Source organism: Amblyomma mixtum, chromosome 4, assembly GCF_055824585.1.
Source record: "Amblyomma mixtum isolate Tamu chromosome 4, ASM5582458v1, whole genome shotgun sequence".
Classification (NCBI taxonomy): domain Eukaryota; kingdom Metazoa; phylum Arthropoda; class Arachnida; order Ixodida; family Ixodidae; genus Amblyomma; species Amblyomma mixtum.
Genome location: NC_143015.1, coordinates 85,477,121 through 85,498,605, shown reverse-complemented (window position 1 = coordinate 85,498,605; position 21,485 = coordinate 85,477,121). Strand labels below are relative to the sequence as shown.

General features: G+C 47.7%; 1 protein-coding gene across 2 annotated transcripts in view; it reads right to left on the bottom strand.

The window, feature by feature from the left end:
* Positions 1-21,485, bottom strand: part of LOC149347284 (uncharacterized) — a 71,747-nt gene that overhangs the window by 10,784 nt on the left and 39,478 nt on the right. Inside the window, exons 6-8 of one of the 2 annotated variants that reach the window (XM_089585548.1) lie at positions 12,335-12,503; positions 8,749-8,911; positions 2,974-3,144 (exon numbers count right to left, since the gene is read on the bottom strand). In XM_089585548.1, the coding sequence (XP_089441674.1) occupies positions 2,974-3,144; positions 8,749-8,911; positions 12,335-12,503 (503 nt within the window). The remainder of the gene's footprint in view (positions 1-2,973; positions 3,145-8,748; positions 8,912-12,334; positions 12,504-21,485) is intronic. The other variant, XM_089585549.1, reaches the window with a different exon arrangement.

The following is a 21,485-nucleotide window of genomic DNA, read 5'->3' as shown; positions in this document are numbered from 1 at the left end:
ACTAGACACAACAGTCGCGTGACGTTAACTAAAGGACAGAGGCGTCAAAGAAATATACATGGCGATAGCTGGATGTAAACTCAGGGACGGAGTCAATACAGAAGCAGCCAGGACAATCGCTGGACACCTGAGGAACGGAGACATAAAGGCAGTGAGGAAAACACTGGGCAGTTACTAAAGGATTGATGTATAGAAGATGACAGATCAACACGTAGATTGACACCAGCGCAGAGACAGAGGCGTAAGCTGATATGAAATTGGATGAACATCAAGTAAATGACGGATATATCAGAGGATCCGAAATCAGCGTTCTGGACGTCAAAGAACGGGTGCATAGAAGCAGAGAGGAGCATCGCCGGACGTCAAACAGTTGTTCTATAGTTTTGTATGAATTGTGCTTTGTTTATTTTTCTTATCAACTGCCCTTCCCCTCTGAAATGTACTCTGTACCCTGAGGGTATCACAAACACAAATAAATAAATAAACTGCAGACGCGTAGACGAAGCAGAAAGGTAATACCCAGACGTTGCCTAAAGCGCGGAGGCATAAAACAAGCAGGCAGGATAATCGCGCGATGGGCGTCACCTAAAGGGCGGAGACGTAAGAAAAGCAGCCAGAACAATTCCTTAATGTAAAATAAAAGACGTAGACATAAAAGGATTAGTACCATCTTTGGAAGTTCGCATAAGGAGCAGAGGAATAGAATGAGCAAGCACAGTAACTGAGCGGTAACTAAAGGACAGTGACATCAGCTATATAAGAGTGAGCACAATTGCTAGACCTCCACTGAAGGAAAGATAGAAAGAGAGAGGGAAATCGCTGGACGCCCACCAAATAGAGGTGGTATAAAAGAAAGAAAGGGGAAAATCTCTGGACATGCACTTAAGGACGGAGGAAGAGAAGATCATAGGACAATCGCTGGAAGTAAACTCCAAGCAGTCATGACATGGTCAACCATAAAATCGGAATTTTACATTGCGGCTACTAGGCATGACGTTATTATGGAAACTTAAAAAAAGAGTCAGGGCTCAAAGCGCGCATTTCAGCAATAAATTGGAATTTGCAGCTATCTGCTCTAAGGCCCTCCCCTGGTAGCGACGGCCACGTTGAAGTAGCCTGAGTGACGTCATAACCCGACAGCGTTGTCGTCTGCTGCAAAAATGCCGGGCGCATGGTCGGTGCGGAGTACAGTGCACGCCTACTTGACTCGGTCCCTGCCACATTGTGGTGAAGTCGCCAAATCCGGGCAGAAGGTAGATACCGAAGAGAAGGACACAGGCGTTTGTGTCTTGTGTCCTCCTGGTGTGAGCTGCGGTCTCCTCACCACTCTCCGCATGATCTCACCACCCCTTCAACCCTCCCTACCCTTATCCTGACCAAAGAACCGCCCACACTTTTATGCTCTCTACACGTAGTTTAGTCGCCAGTCGAGAGCAAGCACATGACCGTCGGCTTAGGTCGTCACAGATCGCGAGCGCACCAGTGTTGCCTGACTGGCACACGGTACAGGACAGTTTTTAAATATTCATTTACAACTTCCTGCCTGCATGTAATGAGCTCGTATTTTGTGCAATTGTTACGAGATGTGTAGCTAACAACGAGCAATAAAAATGTTCAGTCCGAAATATGGTGTGATGGCCCCTTTTAGGGCGAGCCATAGAAGAAGATACAGGAAAATCGGTGGAGGTCGACTAAAGGACGGAGGCATAGAGGCACGGAAGAACCAAGCACGATAATGGTTGGGCGTGAACTAAAGCACGGAGACACAGAAGAAGCAGACCGGAAAACAGTACTACGCCAAATTAAGGACAAAGACATAAGATGCTGTTGGGACAATCGCTGAACATCCTTTAAAGGACGTAGAGTAAGAAGATGCCAAAAGTAACTTTCCCTCGGCTTGTACTAAAGGAATGAGGCATAGAAGAAGCGGACAGGACATTCGCCGACTGCAAACCACTGGACTGAGACATTAAAGAATCAGAGAGGGCAACCACTTGACGTCCGCAAAAAGACAGAGGCATATAAGGAGTCAGCACCATCGCTGGACTTCAACAGAAGGGCACGTACGAAGAAGACACAGGAAAATGGATGCACTTCAAACAATTGACGATCACATATAGAAGGAAGCGTGACCATCCCTGGGCGTGAAAAACAGGACGAAGAAATCGAAGAAACTGACCGGACAGTCGCTGGACGACAACTTAAGGGTGGAGACTTTGAAGAAGGCACAAGACATTCGATGGGCGTCAAGAGAAGGACCGAAGCATAGAGGCACAGAGGATGCAAGCAGGACAATCACTGAACTTCTCTTAAAGGACGGAGAGATAGAAGATTGATACAAGAAAATTCTCGGCACGTGTGATAAAGAACGGAGGCATAGAAGCGAACAGGACCACCTCTGGAAGTTTTATAAAGCACGGAGACAATAAAGGAGCAGTAAATGTGGTGGATTTCAATGGCCACACAGAGAAGAAGCCCACAAAATCTAAAGCGCACCGACATTGAAGAAACATACAGGGCAATCGCTCGAAGCTATGCAAAGGACGAAGACATAAGATGCAGCCAAGAAAATTGTTGCACGACTGCTAAATAACGGAGAGAGAGAAGAATCAGACTGTAATATGTCTTGATGACACGTGCATTTGATGTTCAGCGATTGCTGTTTGCTGTCGTTTTCCTTTTAACATGGTAAAATATCTCCCAGCGGTGAAATCGCTCCTTTCAACGGGGACTGTGCGGGAGATAAAGTTTTTGCCTGTACTCTTTCTCGCCGCGTGATTCAGTGGGACTCAGTATGTGGTCCCTGAAATAGGCGCTGTAATCGGTCGGGGGAAGGCACAGAGCTATTCCTGTCGTGTTTTCGTACCAATGAAAAGGAGAAAGTAAGAGTATTGTCATAACGCACAACACCAGCTCATGCTCTTGTTCTGTTCAGTGATACATGGCCACTTTGTAGTGACGTCTATAGGTTACCTGGGCTAGTATGGCGGGCTGCGGGTGTCCTGCCATAGTGCCGAGAGTGCAGAGCCAGTCGTGCGAGCGGGCGTCGGTTACCATGACGGGCATGACTGAGTGGTACGGCTTCTTGCGAGGACCTACGCAGTTCGGATGCCCCGCCTCCAGGTTGAAACCGGTTCCCCTTGCCTAATGAAAAATGTTTTGTATGAAAGGACGCACTTAAAAAATAAGAAGGTCCAGGCGTCTTGTGTTCAGCCGTTTAGCAATGAGAGAAATGGTCATTTCGAAGAGCTCAAATGCGAAAGCATACCAGCTGTCGAAGACTTTTCACCTGTGACGCGACACTCCCGAAAGCAAGTCCTCGCCCTCGCGAAATCTTTGCCCGAATCAGAAGTTTTCTCACTCTGTCTTCATAAGCTACATGTGAATAAAAGTAGCAACGTTTACGATAAAGGCGGCGAGAACGTGCACGAGGCAGTCCGAAGGTGAAATCCGCAGCTTAGCAGGAGTTTTGATAACCATAAAGACGACAGTAGTAGTGGACCTGCTGCCAACATTCGCGTATGGAGCAATGACGAGAGATCAGCTCATGCGAAACGACTGTTTGGGGCCTGATAACAGTCATCGAGGGGAACGAGCAACCTCAGCGGTCGAGTAGCAATAATGAAGAGTGAAAGTTTCTTAAAAAATACAATCGCATTATTTCAACTGCATGCCCTATCAATGCCGATTTAATATTCCTAACAGAAACATGGGTTTCAGAGAGGTTAGGAAGCTCGGATATGTTTTTAATGTGCTTAACAATATTACATATGGCGCTGCGACGGTGACGATAGACACAGCAGGTGAGCTCTAATAGCTGTATTGCAAACCATGCCTTCATTACCGGTAAATCTTCCATTTGATTTAGAAGTGCTGTGGGTCCGCGCCTCTTTTCGGACGATAAGAGTTCTACTAGGCCTATGTTACTGGCTTCCAGATAACTACCAAAACTTTTCCCACAGTCTTCATGATGCTGTTAATGCCACTGTTTGCCGATTTTTATTTTGCGATGTAATTCTGGGGATAAAATTTGAATTAGCCGTCTTTTCTTTACTCGTTGCGAAGCCTTCGTCGTCGCAGTGCCAGTAATTCCAAGATTTCTGCGGAGGTTTTTACCGGACTGTCCTCCTCACATTGGCAACCCACAGAACAGTGTGGCCGGTTAACGTACTAGACCAGATAATAATAATAACACGTCCACCACGTAGATACCCTATGTGTTCCCTTCCTGGAATAACACAGGACTCTATACTGCTCTCTGAGTTCCGATTCTTAATCCCGCTATTAATTTTATCAAAAAAATTATGGGGGGGATGGTTAAGCTCCATCTTGAGGGCGTGATTTGACTTCGTAAGGGCTTAATGCAAATTTATTGGGAATTATTTATTCTGTACTTTACATGCATAGGTTCCTGGGAGTCCTCATATCCCTCCTGGCGCAGTGGTGCAGCGGTTAAGCGATGCGCCGAAGCCCTGCGATGGCAGGTGCGCCAGAGTTGGGGCTCGTATGACAAAGGTTGCTCTTTCCGTAATACCTCCCGCGACCAACCACTGATTTAGCTGCCAGCAGTGTACAATTTTGTCGCCATCAGGTTGGCAGGTTTTGACGACGCCAGATGATGAGGCGACCCAGATGGCCCACCCGAGGTTCATTCTCCTGGGATTTTCAGCCCACAATGCCGACAACGAAGACGCCGGATTTTTTTTGGACCGGCGCCTTAACTCTACAGCATTAATACGTGTAAGTTCGCCACCCCACCCGGGACAACTAAAATACTGTCGGTAAAAATCTGGCCCACAGTTTTTTGAGATATTGGTAGGGGTGTACCAGAAAACTGGAATGTACGGTATCTGGCCTTACAGCCACATGCACTTGAAATGTGTGCCAAGTTATTTATACTACAAGAAGGTAAGCAAAAATTTGACAGACTTAGGCTATGCTCCATAAGTCGAGAAACTAAGCGACAGCACTCATGAATACTGGCAATATAGGCTAGTTGGTTCGATAGGAGAAGGGAAAAAAGCGCAAAGAACATGGACGACTGAATAAATGCGAAGACAAGGTAAGGGCTTGTGTTTGTATTTCCTCAGGTGTTCTTTTCATCTCTTTTTTGATGCCTTTCTCGACGGAACGGGCCCGGTATCCACGCACTTTGAGATTTGTACCGCGCTTTTCCTTATAACTATTTTTAGCCTCTACATAGACGCCTACAAAACATTCTTGAGGCTTTTCGAAGCGTCTGGCAACGTCTTAATAGGGGCATCACACCCTATAACTGCTTACAAACCCTACGTAGGCGCAGACATGTCGTTCAAAAGAGTTTAAACAGTTTTGACTCCGTTTTGCAACCATTTGTAGAAGCTACTCGACAGTAGCCATATACACACTATCGAACAGGTGATAAAGAAACGCGCAGGCTGCAACTGACCCCTAATACAGCCTTCGCAAATTAGAAGAAACCATTTGGCACCGTTTAAACTTGAGCACTCATTCAGGTATTAACAAATCAGAGTGTAGACAATCAACATGCAAATATACTGGAAGATATTTATAACAGCTGCATAGCCAGCGTAGCCCACCATAAAGTCAGGAATAAAATTTCTATAAGGAATGGCTTCAGGCCACGAAGACATGATCTCTCCAATGCTACTCAGCGCTTGTTTACAGGAGGTATTCAGAGACCCGAATAGGGAACAGTTCTGGATAACAGTTAATAGAGAATGCCTTAGCAGCATGCGATTCACTGATGACATTGTCTTGTTAATATTGCAAAGCATTTACAGTGACTTACACACGCAAAGCGGAATAATTCCTACAAAACTTAATATGCAGAAAACCAAAATATTTCTCCACAGATTCGTAAGAGGCCAGCACTTTATAATAGGTCGCGAGGCGTTCGATTGTGAGTAGGGAATACATCCACTCAGGGCAGGTACTCGCCGCAGATTCGGACCACGAGAGTGAAATTACTAGAAGAATAAGAATGAGGTGAGACGCCTTTGCCAGACGCTCTCAGATCAGGAATGGCTGTTTATCACTATCCCTGAATAGAAAAGTATATAACAGCTGTATCTCACCGGTACACACCTATAGGGCAGAAACATGGAGGCTAACAAAGAGGGTTGAGCTTAAGTTAAGGACAACGCAGCGAGCTATGTAAAAGAAAATGTGGGCGAAACGTTAAGAGACAGGAAGAGAGAAGAGTCAGTCAGCGAATAAATGCGATAATGGACTGGATTCTAAGAGAAAACAAGCGCATCAGGGCAAGGCAAGACGGTTGGACTAAAGAGATTACGAAAAATGCCAGGATGTGGTTGCTGCAGCGGACGCAGAACCGGGTTAATTAGACAGATGTGGGAGAGTGGTTTTGCCTTGAATGAGCGTAGTCAGGTTGATGATGACCTTTAGCACGCGTCTGTTTCCTAACTGACTCTGCTCTTTTCTCATCTCTTAGCGTGACGCGTATCCTTTTCTTTCCATAGCCCGATCCGTTGTCTTCGTTTTAAGTTCGACTATTTTTGTTGGTCTCCCCATTTCCGCCCCATACGAAAGTAGCGATAAGATACAGCCGTTATATACATTTCTCGTGAGGGATGCCGGTAAACTGTCATTCAAACTGTAGAGTAGAGGCCAAATGTAATTATTTCTTGATTCACAATATTCTTACAGATCATTGGTCACTACGTGCCTCACGTAGATGTACTTACTTCCGTACCACTTCCGATCTTCTCTCCCTATCGCGAACTGCTGCTTCCTTCCAGAACTTTTGAACAATATTTCACTTCTCTGCACTGTATTTCGGCCTATTTCTCCCGTTTACCTGCCTAGGTCACTAAGCACGGTTTAGAGACCATCCCCTGAGTTACTTAGTAAGGCAATGTTGTCAGTGAACTGCAAATAGCAGGTATGCTCTTTTACTTCTACTCTCCAAATCATCTCCATCTGTCTTTGAACACCGCCGGTAACCATGCGACGAATTGTACTGCAAAGATCATGCCTCATTACCTGACACCCCTCCTGATTGGTATGTGGTTACTTTATTTTTTAGATGAATATAGCGGCTGCGTAACCGCTATAGATATCTTCCAGTACTTATACATTATGGAACATTACGGAACATTACGGTTCCATAGTACCTGCATGACTACTGAGGGTTCATCTGAGTTGGACGCTTTCGAAATCTATGAAGGCTATATATAAGTATCGGTTCTATTCCCCGCATTTCTCCATCCCCTGTTTGATAGTATGCATACGATGTATATGCCCTATTCTAGACCAGGCTTCACACAAGCCAGATTGGTGCTTTGCTTGAATGAAGTTTTAGGTTCAAGTGATTATATTTACGACGTGCTTAGCAAATAAGCTTTACGCAATGGACAGTAAGCTGATCTGTCCGTAATTTGACAAATATGTGAAGTCCGCTTTGCTGTATATTAAGACAATGTAGACTTCTTTACAATATTACGGTGCGCTCGAAGTCGTGAGGCATTGCACATAAACGGTGATTAGGTTTTCTAGCACAATCTCCCTGAAAACCCCTTCAAGGTAACAAATGCTATCAGTTGAAAGGTTCACAGTGACGACTGGTATATGTAGCAGGCGAACCGGCTGACGCCTCCAGTTTTGAGGCACCCAGCGTAACAATTTCAGCACTGCCTGAGCACCGAAGCCTTCCTGTGGCTGTTGCTGAAATCAAGTAGTTAGCATTCCATAGGGTACCGTGACGACATCATGTGACGGCCCTCCATTTCAGGTATGTTCCTGCGCGTTGGCGTCGTAGACGCTGTAACCATGACAACGCAAGCGCGCTGCCACCATTACAAAGAACTGGGTTCAGAATACGGGTCTGGATGATTCGAGGAAGAGGCGACGCGATGCACAGGCGCCAAGGTGACAGCGATATGTCGATCAGTCGAGACGCTTGTCACGCCTGTCACACGCGGGCCGCTTGTTGGTCAATCTAGCAGCCTGGAGTCTACACGCCGCGGCATCATTGAGAGTCTAGTCGCTCTTCGCTATCTCTCTCTCTCGTCCCCTCCACAGTCCCCTCCCCAGTTGGTTTATTGTGCGAGAATCCGGCTGGGGCAGCTGCGTTTCGATGTAGGCGAAGCGCGCAACGTACCCGTATACTGTGCGATGTCAGCTCACGTTAAGGATCCTCAAGGTGGCGAAATCATTTCGGAGCCCTCCACTTCGGCGCCTCTTTCTTCTTTTTTCCTTTCACTCCCACATTCCTCCCGTCCCTCACGACGTCATTAGGGATCCATGAAGAAGTGAGACAGTTACTGCATGTTTCATTTTCTGACAACCAGTAATGTATCGTTTTTCTTTTTCCGAAAAAATAACAAAGTGCTATGAATCTCTGCGCTTTCTTGTCGGGACTAATTCGGTCTCTCGGCCACACCTAGCTCGAATAACCAGGCAATGAACGCGCATTTTATTGAAATAATTCGCTGAATTGGACCTCAACATTTTTCAGTCGTGACGGTCATGCGTTTCCTCATTTAGTCAATCCTTATGGCTCCTACATCACATATATTAGTCCACGCAAATAGAGTAATTGTTCTTAGTATTGTTCTCATTCGTGGTTTACGTAGTGCGAATGGCACATATCTTTGGGGTTAGAAAAACAAATTAGGTCAAAGGCATTCTATGGAGGTTTCGAGCCTGGACAAGGAATGGGTTGAGTTTTCTGTGACTTAGCACTGCCGTGACTCACTGACTCGTATCTCTGCTCTTTGCTCTTACCTGCACAGCGAATCCATGATCCTCGACCACGGCGCACCCAAAATAGAGAGAAAGGCTCCCCATCATGGCGCACACGTTTCCACCTTCGTCAGCTGCAGCCGCAAAAGTGGTGCCCGACAGTCCGTAAGGTAGAGCCACTTCCGGATAGACACTTTCCACCCTCCTGCAAGAAAGAGGACAAAAAATCGCAGGACGGTTAGGAGTGTGTAGCGCGAAAGTTCGAGCGTTAGGTGTGGTGTGACAGCAAATATCATCATCATCATCATCATCAGCCTGACTAGGCCCACTGCAGGGCAAAGGCCTCTCCCATGTCTCTCCAATTAACCCTGTCCTTTGCCAGTTGCGGCCACCGTATCCCCGCAAACTTCTTAATCTCATCCACCCACCTAACTTTCTGCCGCCCCCTGCTACGCTTGCCCTGTCTTGGAATCCACTCCATTGCCCTTAACAACCACCGGTCCTAAACAATTCTCTTTTAATTCGGTTTTATTTTTTAGTCGAAAATAGCACAGAACTGCGGTATTACTCCTAAGTGAATTTCCATTTCGGCCATTTTGTAGGACATGAAAAACGTAATAACGGTCTCCCTTCTAGTGGCTGCTGCATTGGCCCTATATTTTTTTTTATCAAGTCTCGGTGACATGACACTCATTACGGGTCACTCTGTCTGTAACGTGCATAGCCAGCTAAGTGAAATTCACGAAGTAGATTTGCATTTTAATTTTTTACTGCGCTATTTGTATTACACAAAAAAAAGTGGCATTGCGCAAAGAAAGAGCACTTTCGATTATGTCAGGTGTTTCAGCGAAGGTTAACGTGCAATTTCAAAATAGGCACTTTCAGGAATGAAGGTGCCTCGTGCGCCAGATGAAGATCTGCATTGACCGACAAAAGAAAACATATCAATGCACTGAACAAATTTCTGACAATTAGTTTTTAACTTTTACATGTAGACACTTGGTTGCTGTTTGATATTTGTAGCCGCTCGTTAGTAATGGTCATATCGGTGTTTATAATTTCGATACTCCGATTACCCTTGGCGCTGCTGCTCGACACAATTTGACTGTATCGATTAGTAACATGCACTGAAGGGGTTCTTTTGCCTGCCTGCTTTTGAAAGATAGCTTACAGCGATGACAGTCCGCCTGTACATCTATTTAGGCAGGCTGGTTAGCGCCTATAAACCTCAAATTGAACCCTCGTGTGAGTACGGTAAGAGGGAGGAACAACCTTTGCAAGCTAACGTTTTCGAAACAGTGTCTGTCCCCGAAAGGGCGCGGCGGGATTTCCGGAGCCGATTCAAAGCGCACACTCCTGAGAAGCCGGGCGGTGATCCGGGAGGCCCTCGTACCCATCCTTGTCAAGTGATGGGTTTTGAACCAACGATCTCCCGCTGCCGACGCGACGGGTGTACCAAACCACATAGGCCACCCGTCGCCTTACGCCCTTTTCGCTGTCTCACCTCTACCCTAAAAGTGGAGAACATAATTCCGCGCCCTCCCTTTCCTGCCTGCTTAGTGAGGCAGGTGGCGCTGCGAAAGCAGACGACGACGGCGTGAAAACTGAGGAGCTGGCTAATAAGAGCTAACGCTCGGAAACCTGAATGACGGTTTCTAGGCCTGTGTAACGTGAGATTCAGCGGAAGTTATTTCCGGTGCTCATTGCATTGGTCCCAGCGATAGAAGTGTCGCAATACGCTTCCTACTGGATCCTAAATTTCGCGTCTGTTTTCCATGCGCTGCTTGTGGCTCTATTCACCAAACGCGATCACGTGATTCCAAAATATTCAAGCATTGCAGAAATGTCACCACCTCTGCAGTGTTTGCACCCGACTTCTGCTGGAAGTCCATTGGTCCACCTACTTTTCTCGTGCTTAGCGGTCTTTCACTTTGTACCAGTGCATGTGTTCGGCGAAATGTTATTGTTTTATGAGAGTCGTAATATTTTATATCAAGCTTTCTGCAATTGCTCAAAAGAAAGCGCTTTCGATCTGTGGCTTTTACAACCAATCGATCCACCACTCCACGTAGCAAGTATTTTATTTATAACTGATTTAAACACTATCGAGGCACTTAAGTCTGCTTACATGCTATGACTGAAGTATTGTGCATTGCTGCTGTTTCTGTTGGTGCCTTTGTGGTTTGTTTAGTTTATTCGGGTTTAACGTCCCAAAGCGACTAAGGCTATGAGGGACGTCTTAGTGAAGGGCTCCGGAAATTTCAACCACCTGGTGTTCTTTAACGCGCACTGACATCGCACATTACACAGGCCTCTAAAATTTCGCCTTCATCTAAATTCAAACCGCGGCCGGGATCGAACCCGCGTCCTTCATCCCAGCAGCCGAGTGCCGTAAACACTGAGCCGCCGCAGCGGGACCTTTGCGGTTAGCGCGTTCGTGTAACTTAGTTCGCGTTGGTCACCAGACAGCGCACTGTTCGGAGCTGAAATTTCGTCTGGCCCGGCTCAGCAAGGAGATGGAAGAGTACGCGCGAATACTGAGCAGATAGCATTGGCATCAAACTTTTGACAGGCTGAACAGGCAATTAGGCAACAAAAAGCACCTGACATCTACTGAAACATCTCCGTGACCCAGGGGTGACCAGATTGGGAACACAAAAGAACCTACAGAGTGATATACATGATTTCCAGGGTGACGACGACGAGCTGCTAAGGGCACTAACAAAAACATATATCAGCACCACCGGGGACCCCCCTCTCAGAGATGCATATCTAGGGAAGACAAACGACTCTCTGGATAGAGATATCACGGAAGCAGAGGTTAACGCAGTTCTGATAGCATCAAGAGTACCGCCGCAGCAGGTGACGTGGCATTACCCCGTCATATATGGGAGATGAAGGCAGGGCGTGAAAGACCGATATTTCTAGATATGTGATGTAGAGTTAAGAGGGGTTTACTTATGCACTCTTATTGCAGTTAGGCACTATTTGTAGTGAGTAACTAGAACTTAAGTCTAACTTTTCCATACAAAGTTCCACTGATGTAACTGAAACCGACGTTCCAGATACTTAAAGTTTTCAGTGAAACACAAGGCTCCACATACGTGCAACCGGAACACAAGTTCCACATAAAGACTGTTCGCCAGTCCGCACCTAATTGACAGCTTCTGTGCCCGGCGCCGCTGCAAGACAGTGATGCCCAAATTCGCTACTTGTTTACCTCCTCACAGTGCGTGTTTAACCTTCTCACAGTGTGGCCACTGATGCTAGGTCATGCTCAGGCGGCATTTCACTGCATAAAAAGATCCCTTTCCACAAAGCGCACATATCCGCAAATGACATTGCTTGGTCCTAGATGTTCTGAGCAGTGTGAGAGTTAAAATATGATGCTGTTTTATGACACGCAGATGTAGTGTTTACAAGACCGTCGTCTGCTCCCAAATGTATACACTGTTATCTCTGAATAATGGAATGTAGGCTAGAGTGCTACCCCTCTCTGAGGCGATAGAAGGCTTCAGTCATGGTGCGGGGCTTCCCTTGGATCGGACCAGCGGAGCCTCCCGCCTGTTTTTTTTTTTTTTTCACACTCCGCCGCAAACCTCGTTTCAAGAAACCTGGACTGGCATACCTGTCATGTTTCACCTGCTCCCTTAGCTTGCCCGCGCGTTCCTTGGACAGCAGCTCTTTCACCGATCCCCCGGAGGCGGCGTCAGCCACGTGCCGTAGTCCGTCGGCGAAGGCATGGCGGAGCGCTTCGATCAACACGTGCTCGTAGTCACCAGGAACGTGCTGGAGGCCTGCAAAACAGTCCGCCGAGGTGCACTAGCCGTTTCTACGTGTCACTGTCAAGTAATGAATCTAACATCATCTTGTCATAGAGGTTCGCAAAATTACCTAGATAATAAAGAGGTGAGTTGAAATATGGGTTAGTTGGTACATACTTATGAAAAAACCAGCCAACAAGACGGGGACAAAGGAGAGACGAGGCACGCACAACGACTGGTCCAGTCGTTCTGTGCGCCTCGTCTTTCTTTGTTCCCATCTTCTTGGCTGGCTTTTTCATAAATAAAGAGGTGCCATAGTCTATGTGCGTTTCTTAAGAGCAGTTCATCCACTGCTGCATTGCCGGGGGTGAACAATACATATTTGGCTTGACTAGCGGTGGGCCGAAAACGGGGATTCGTCCGGGGAATCATGGCATGCGTCGCGGTGTTATCCACTCTGTTCATATTCGATTCAGTTTTGCTGTATTCATGGCTTCTTTTATAGGTTTGACGGAAGTGAACATCTTGCATTCGGCTCGTATGGAGAGGAGTAAAGCACTTCTTTGACGTTTGCTTCGAGTGAAACGAGTGAATTCACGTTTTTGGCCAAACACTAGCCAAGCCAGATACAATTTGTTCACTTCCCGGCATTCCCTGAGTGGGTTCAGTGCCGGATGATCATTTTTCTTTCTTGGTGTGTTTGAGACACTCTGTGGTCCTGGTGAACGGCATTGTTTATGGGTCCCAATCGCCTGGCGTCAAACTTCGCGACCATTGAGGTAACTGTGTTTAAGAGCAAGAAAGGGACATTAAGAAAGGTGCGGTAATACGTACAGCTTTTGTCAGAAGGTCAGCACCTGCCAGCATTGGTTCTAAAAATGAATGAACGAAGAACGTAGCGTTTAAGGGAAGAATGTTGCGAGTGCAGTTCCGGATTATGTTCTTGAAAACCGGCCCCTCAATATACTTTTTAATTTGGTTCTCAACCCTGCCTTTATTCGATGGCCTAAGAGCCCCATTGTGAGGAGGAGGTGTCGGGGCCACACATTTGCCAAATGGCATGGTTGGTAAGCCTCCTCTGACAAGCCTCCTGTGACCTGCCACTATCGCCACCTTCTACGGTTCGCACGTGGAGAGGAAAAGCCCCTCTCCTGTTTTATGGGAGAGGTGGTAGACACCGGAGGTGGCTGCCACGGGAAGAACCCTAGCACCTGCCAATGTCAGTACGCAGAACATGCATCTGCGACCTTCAACTGCCACGGTTCACAGGAGGCAAAGTGAAGAGCGGGAAATCTCTCTCTCCACTTGTGCGGTATTTGTGGCCGCGCATAGCAGCTCACAACGAAGTACTTATGCTGTGAGATTGTCAAAGCTAATGGTAATTTGTTGTACTCCACATTTTTCGACTTCTTTTGCGTTCGACAGCGTTCGTAATCTTTTGAAATGAAGGCGAAAACTTGTCTTCACCTCTCCGAAAACTGGACTTCCACAGATGTTAAAAGAACCTCACTACATGGTTTGGGTCAAGCAACGGGCCCTTGGAAATCTTTTGTTTTTACAAAAAGTGTATGACTTTGAGTTCAGTTTAAAGAGGCGCTGAAGAAAGCTTCACTAGAATTTGGTTCTGAATAAGTATATATTGTTGGGATCTTTGAGGACGTGCTAGATATTTTTAAGTGCGCAAGCACTTCTAGATGCACACCTCGAGTTTCAGCGGTGGGTGTGCGTCAAGCATCTGAGTAGAATGTGTAACTGGCCCACTTGGTCAGTGGGCACCTTAGTCGTGCTGTTCGTAAGCAATGGCTTTTACCTGCAAACTGGGGCAGTTGTGCCCGTGTCCGTTCCTGATATTCAGTGGAAGCTTTAGACTCCGTTGATTTTACTAAAGGAAACGCACGTAACTGGCTCGCTGGGTCAGTGGACACCTCAATCGCGCTTTGACGTACGTGACGGTACCATCGACCTGCAAAAACCTTGCCTCCACTGAATATTTCGTGCTTAGCAATACCAAACCACCAGCCATTTTTTTTTTTGGCAGTAAACATGCCTAACTTTTCTGGTCACCAGCAGCTAGAGTAATCTGTTGACCGCTTCGTGCGAACGACTCGTAACAAAATGGGACAACTTTAATCTCCTCCTACTTTTGAGAACACCAGAGTGTTCAGAGAGTTCTGTGCGAACATGTTTATAGCGGAGGGCCCTTCCTCCTCGCTGAAAAATTTTGAACTACAATATTCTTCCTGCGCTCACAGAAGCAATTTCCGACGACCATAGAAAACCGAAGGGATGTGCCGTGCATCCGAAATTCTCGCGGTGATTTTTAGCGTTTAGGGCCAAGCGGCACCTGGCGGCAGCCGCGCCAATTAGATTTCCTAAGCTTGACGAGCATTTATTGCAGAGGATCTTGGAGTCGAAAATCAAACTTGTTTTCCTCTTTCTCTAGATTTGAATTTGATATGATCAGCACGAAAAGTGCTATTTGGTTTCATGTGGATATCAGTGATGCGTACCCTATGGAGTCTTGACAAAAAAAAAAGATCCGTTAGCATAACCGCACTTTCCTCCTGAAAACCGCCACTGGCGGCGATGTCTGTTCATTTTCAGGCATTTTATAGCCTCATAAAGCCTCTGTTTACAGTGCAGGTAGCATATTTGTGAACATATTGAGACAATCATTTTAATAGCCAGACTCTCTTATGTGCTGGGTTTGCCCGTTCCGCCAGTGAAGAGGGAAAGGAAGTAAAAGAGGAGGGTGAAATGAAGAAAGAAAAACCTGAGGGCCTACTTAACCACATTATTAAAGAACAAAATGCGATAGTACTTAGTTTCCCTCATATGGTGTCTTAAAAAGGTGTCTAATGTTCTGGAGATTTTCGAGCAAAAGCCCGTTTGAACCAGTTGCACTGCCTTTATGTGGTATGAATGACTCACCACCTTCTGGAATATTGCCAGTGGGCGTGTGGACAGCATCGTGGCACGGTTGCTTGAGAGCATGCGTTTGTTCATGCAGATAGCGGGATATCTTCAGATCTACGTGGCATCTACCGCTCCAACAGACATCACTTGGATTGCACCTGCACCTTATTGCTGTTATGCTGACCTGGCTTCATATGACCCGTCTTGGCAACTCTCTTGGACCGTGGCTCCTTCGCAGAAGTTCAGCTCATCGCCTACGACATCACCATTTCCTCTGGATATAAACGAACGCCAGAGGCCCGCGCCTCCAGTGGGCGTGTGGACAGCATCGTGGCACGGTTGCTTGACAGCATGCGTTTGTTCATGCACGTTAGTATTGACCTTTCTATGTTTGCAAAGAAATCTAGCAATGTTTGTCTTTTGCTGTTCCCACGCCTTCAAGTGCTATTAGGTTTGCTTGTGCAGTCATTTGATGTGTGTGCTCAGCTGGTTCTGCAGTCGGGTGATGTCGAACTTAACCCTGGCCCTGGTACGCGTTCTAAGAAAGTGAAACGGATGAGTCTGTACAGGAAAAACTTAATGACCTGTTAACTTTATAACAGAACGTTAACTCACGCACTGCTAGAATGGAAACCGACCAGTCACGTCACGCCTAATTGCTTCCATATCTGAAATAAAAGAAAATCAGGAATCTATGAAACAGAATATCTCCAATATCGATGCGAGGCTGTCGGCAGTTGAACTTCAAGCTTCTGCTTCTGACGAGGCTCAACAAGAGCTGCTGACCCTGCGCGAACTCGCTGATAACCTGATTAGCGAGAATGCCAAATTGCGGCTTAGTCAGTCACAGCTTGAAGACAGGCAGCGGAGAGACAATCTATTGTTTTTTGGCTTACGTGACAGTCCAACGGAAACATGGGAAGGAACGGAAGACAAGCTTTTGGACGTTATCCCTAACTGCTTCAGTACGGCGCTTACGAAGGATGCGTTTGAACGTACTCATAGGATTGGTACATTTTCGGATGATAAATGTCGCCCGGTTATCGTGAAGTTCTGCTCCTTTAAAACAAAGCAACAAATTCTATCCCAGTCAGCCAAATTTAAAGGTGAAGGTATCACCGTAAGTGAAGACTACTCGTTGGAAACGCGTCAGGCTAGAAAAAAGCTTCTTCAGTTCGTTAAGGGTCAGGACTCATTTTACATGCTTAGGTACAACAAACTGTACATTAAGAACAAATGCTACAGTTATAACCCTGCTCGCGACTGCGTTTTCATGGAGGCTAATCTTCGGGCATCAGCAACTTTTCTTGATAGTACCTCAAGTCATGGTTTCGCTGCTTCGGCACATGCTGAGCAGACTGATCGATTGTCTACTTCGCCAGTCCACAATCAGCAGTCAAATCACGGTACCTCTGGCTCGACAAACATGCTGTACGGCTGCGCGAGGGGCAGTGGGCCTGTGTCGGATACTGGCAACTCGCTTTCTTTACTTTTTTCGAACATACGAAGCTTACTACCCAAGCGCGATGAACTTAATGCTATCATTGATTCGTGTAATGCTGATGTTGTCTTACTAACCGAAACATGGCTGTCTTCAAAGATAGCGGACATTGAACTATTTCACTGTAAAAAACGCTATAACGTGTTTAGATCTGACAGAAGTGAGCGATCTGGAGGAGGTGTTTTAATAGCTGTCGCGGATAACTTTGTAGCATCGCCTATTAATATTCCAACTAGCCTGGACCTGGTTTGGGTGGAACTTAGTGTACGTTTTAAGAGAATGATTTTGGGTATATGTTACCGTCCCCTACCTCGAGCCCAACATTCGTTGATGAACTGCATGATGTCCTTAACGTGATCACTGTACGATTTCCGAGTACACCTAATGTCTTAGCTGGCGACTCTAACTACCCTAGTATCGTGTGGACTAATACATCACCTTATCTCAGCTCTTTTTCTACGGAGTGTAAAAAGTTTTTGTCAACTCGTATGGATTTCAACCTTTCGCAGTTAGTCTCTAAACTTACTCGAACTACTTTATCCTCATCGAATGTTTTAGATCTTCTTCTAACTAACGTGCCTGATCTTATCCCTTCGATTTTTTACCTACCTGGTCTCAGTGATTATTCTTTGCTGCATTTTGATGTACAAATTCCTGTGTGCGAGTTAGTCAGAATAAACACATTAGAGATTATAAGCGGGCTGACTTTAACGCTGTTAACTGCGAACTAGATCGTTTCTTGGAAGATTACTTAACAGGCTTTTCACAGCGTTCTCTTTACACTAACTGGGATTTGTTCAAGGATATCGTTGAACATCTCATTAACACTTTTGTGCCATTAAGATCTTTGAAGAGCGACCGGGAATCACCATGGTTTAATAATGTTTTAAAAAGGGTCCATCAACTGCTAATAACGCTGTCCTTCTTTCCGCGGGTGTGTGTTCCGGCCGCCGGCTTGCGTCTGTGGCCGGTGTTCGACCTTTGAACGTGCGCTTTTGTTAAGGTGTCCTTCGGCTGGCGGGCGCCTCAATATGGTGAGCCAGCCACCTACAAAGGCTCTTGCCTTTGATGTTGTCGTCCCTGAGGGGGCTAGTCCGGAGGATGTCGTCGATGCGACAGCCTCCGTTGTTGGATTGGAAGAAGTGTACTGCGTCCAGCACTTCGGTGGACGCAACTACCAAGTCACTGTGAAAAGTGAAGCCGCCATGGCTAAAATCGTTGAAGCTTCCTGCCTCATCATCGGCAAGGAACGCGTCGCCATCGTTCCCCTGAGCCCGCAGGTGACCCAGGTGACTGTCCTCTTTCTGCCCGCCCGTGTACCTAGGGACGCCCTTGCCAAGGCTCTCTCCCCTTATGGCAAGGTGCTGCACATAAGTCGCGGCGTCATGGGGTCGCGTCCCACTGTCACCACCGGGACCCGCTATGTGCGGATTGAGATGAAGCCGGAGTCACCCGTACCAAACTACATCAAGGTCGCGGGCCACCGCGTGACGTGTGACTACAAGGGAATGCAGCGCGTTTGCCGGCGTTGTGGGTCCACTGCGCACTTCAGGGCACAGTGCACGGCTCCTTTCTGCGCCCGCTGTCGGGTCTTTGGGCACCAAGGCCAAGGTTGCATGCTCCCATGTCGCCGTTGTGGCGATCCACACGCTACCGTGGCGTGCGCCATCAAGCCCTCGTACTCGGAGGCTGCGGCCCGCCCTGTGCCCCCGCAGGCCGCTCAGGGAGCCGCTGAAACCATCAAGAAGCCCGGCGCATCCAACACCGACGCCGTTACGGTTGCTTCCGCTGCGTCCCAGCCTCACTGCGTTGAAGAACCGGAGTCTGCTCTTGATGCGTCCAATACTGCACCAAGTGAGCAGACAGTAAATGTGCGTGCTGCGTCAGCCTCCGTCTCTCCGTGCGTCCCTGATGCCACGGGGGTCGAGCCTACTGTGGCCCTGGAAAACTCTGATGCTGAGAACGTGCGCCTCTCGGAGCCCGTGCTACAGCCCGCGGCCAGCGTTGCGGATTTGAGCAGGGACACCGACATAGCTGAGGTTGACGGTGACGACAGCAGCTTGCCATCCTCAGCCTCTTCAGTCAACCTCGTCATTGACGAGACTGTCATCACGCCTGAGGAGGACCCGACGCCGCCGTCGTCGTCGTCGACATCGCTTGGAGAGGAGCCAAGATCATCTCCAGACGCTGACCCTGTGCAATCGCCGTCCTCTTCGACATCGAGGACCAGCGCCAGCACTTCCAGCGCACAGTCGTCCGATGTTGAGATGGTCGCTTTGAGTTCAAGGTTAAAGCGTCCACATGCGTCAACTACGGACTCGGACAATTCTGCCGGTCGGCCAAGGAGGCCTCGTGCCTCCTCTGGTCCGACCCTCCGCAAAAAGTGAGGTGGTTTAGCGCCGTTCGCGGCGCGCTTTGTATTGCCTAAACATCACGACTGTTCAGGTTTCATTTTTCATTTCCAAAATGACTCATCTTCAAATTCTTCTCTTAACGTACAGGGGTTCCGCAGTGTTTTGAAGCAGGCAGCGGTGGTCGCATTCGCTCGTTCCTCGGGTTGCGATATTGTCTGCCTGCAGGAAACCAATTTTTTTCGCCTCAGTGACGTGTTGAAATTCAAGCGTAGGTTTGGCGTCGATGCCTTCTTTTCGTACGCCAGCACGCGTTCTAGCGGCGTTGGCGTTCTCGTTTTGAACCGCTCGCTCTTGCGAGATCATCATGTTATCTACGATGCGCTTGGACGCGTGCTGGCGTTCGACTGCACGTTTAACGCACTTCAGCTGAGAATTCTTTGCATTTATGCGCCTGCTCATTCTAATTTGGTAAACGCATTCTTTAAAGATTTAGATGTGTATTTTCTTGGAGGGCGTAATGTTGTGATGTTGGGCGATTTCAACTGCGTGCTCGATACGGTCGCTGATGTGCAAGGCCCTGGTAGGGGTAGGCCAGGCTGGAATGCGCGCGAGTTGCGCCGCCTAGTCAGCCATTTTATGCTCACGGACGCTTATGAGCTCCTCTATGGCAACGTCTTTGTGTGGACTTGGCGTCGCGGGTTATCGGCGAGTCGGTTAGACAGGGCGTATGTTCCGACGAGCCTTTCGCGGACAGTGTGTGCAGCCAATGTAATGATGCTACCATCCTCGCCAGTGCACATATCAGACAACCGCCCTTTTCTTCTATCGCTCGCGGTTCCGGCGGCTGCAGGATCTCCTCAGAGACCATGGCGGTTGGATTCACGCATCCTTCACGACGCCAGCACTAAAGAAGGGCTCACGCGCGTCTTGCGTTTTTCGGTTGTTGGGGCCGTGCCTGGTGACTGGGACCGTCTGAAGGAGCAGTGGCGTCACCATTGCGGCGCATCTGGTCGAGCCCTTAGGGCTCGCGTGTCTGATGAGGTGCGCGTGGTGACGGCGAAGTTGCGTATTGCTCAACGCACCCCGTCGCCTTCGTCGCTTATGTGCGCATGGAAAGAGGAGCTTTCGGAGCGCCTACAGCGCCTTTTACGTGCCTCTTTTTTGACAGCTTCTGCATGGCGTTGTCGACGCAGTCCAATTGCTCATCCCGAGGTACTTCGCTTTGCGCGTCAAGAGCTGTTGACCCCTCAAGGTGCCCCTGCCTTTACATCTACCGCAGCGGCTATGCCCCAACCAGGTGGCAGGAATTTCAGTGCGTTTTATAACCATTTCAGGAGTATTGCTCAGTCGCTCCTTCTACTTGATCCCAATGTAGTTTCCGCAAACCCATTTTTAGCAGGCTTGCCTCAGGTTTCCACTGAACTCCATGACGGCCTTATCGCTCTGCCAACAACAAGGGAAATCAAGGAGGCGTTGAACTCCATGAAACGAGGCTCAGCACCTGGACCAGACGGCCTTCCTGTGGAGTTCTATTTACAATTCTGGGATATTGTAGGCCCCATTTTCTCGGAAGTACTAAAATTATGCTTCACTCAGCAAGTCTTCCCTGAATCATTCAAAAGAGGCCGCATTGTCCTAATTCCTAAAAAGTCTCCTTTCTCGACATGTCCGCCAGATTGGCGCCCTATCACCCTACTAAATTCAGATTACAAAGTACTAGCAAAATTACTCGTTCGTCGTCTGCGGTCTCTCCTCCCGTTGCTTATTTCCTGCCACCAGGTTTGCTCCATCCCAGGCCGTGAAATACATAGTTTATCTTCTGTAACGCGAGACATCCTAACGTATACTTTACGGCGGCGCGCACGGGGTCTTCTTGTTTCCCTTGATCAAGAGAAGGCGTTCGACTTTTTAGAGCATGAGTATATTTACGGGACGCTGGATGCTTTCGGTTTCTCAGCTTCTTTCGTGCTTCTCATTAAAGAGATGTACAGAGATATTTCAAGCACTCTGTTCCTCGATGGCCGGGAAAGTACCGCGTTTGATGTTCGCCGTGGCGTCCGTCAAGGTAGTCCGCTCTCCCCCCTTTTGTTTGTCTTAGCATTAGAGCCTTTCCTCTTGGCAGTGAATCGCCACTCCCTTATTAGAGGTCTGGCTTTGCCAGGGAGCGAAGCGGTACGCGTCACTGCTTATGCAGATGACATCACTCTGTACTTAGCTGATGAACGCAGCCTGTTTGAAACTCTA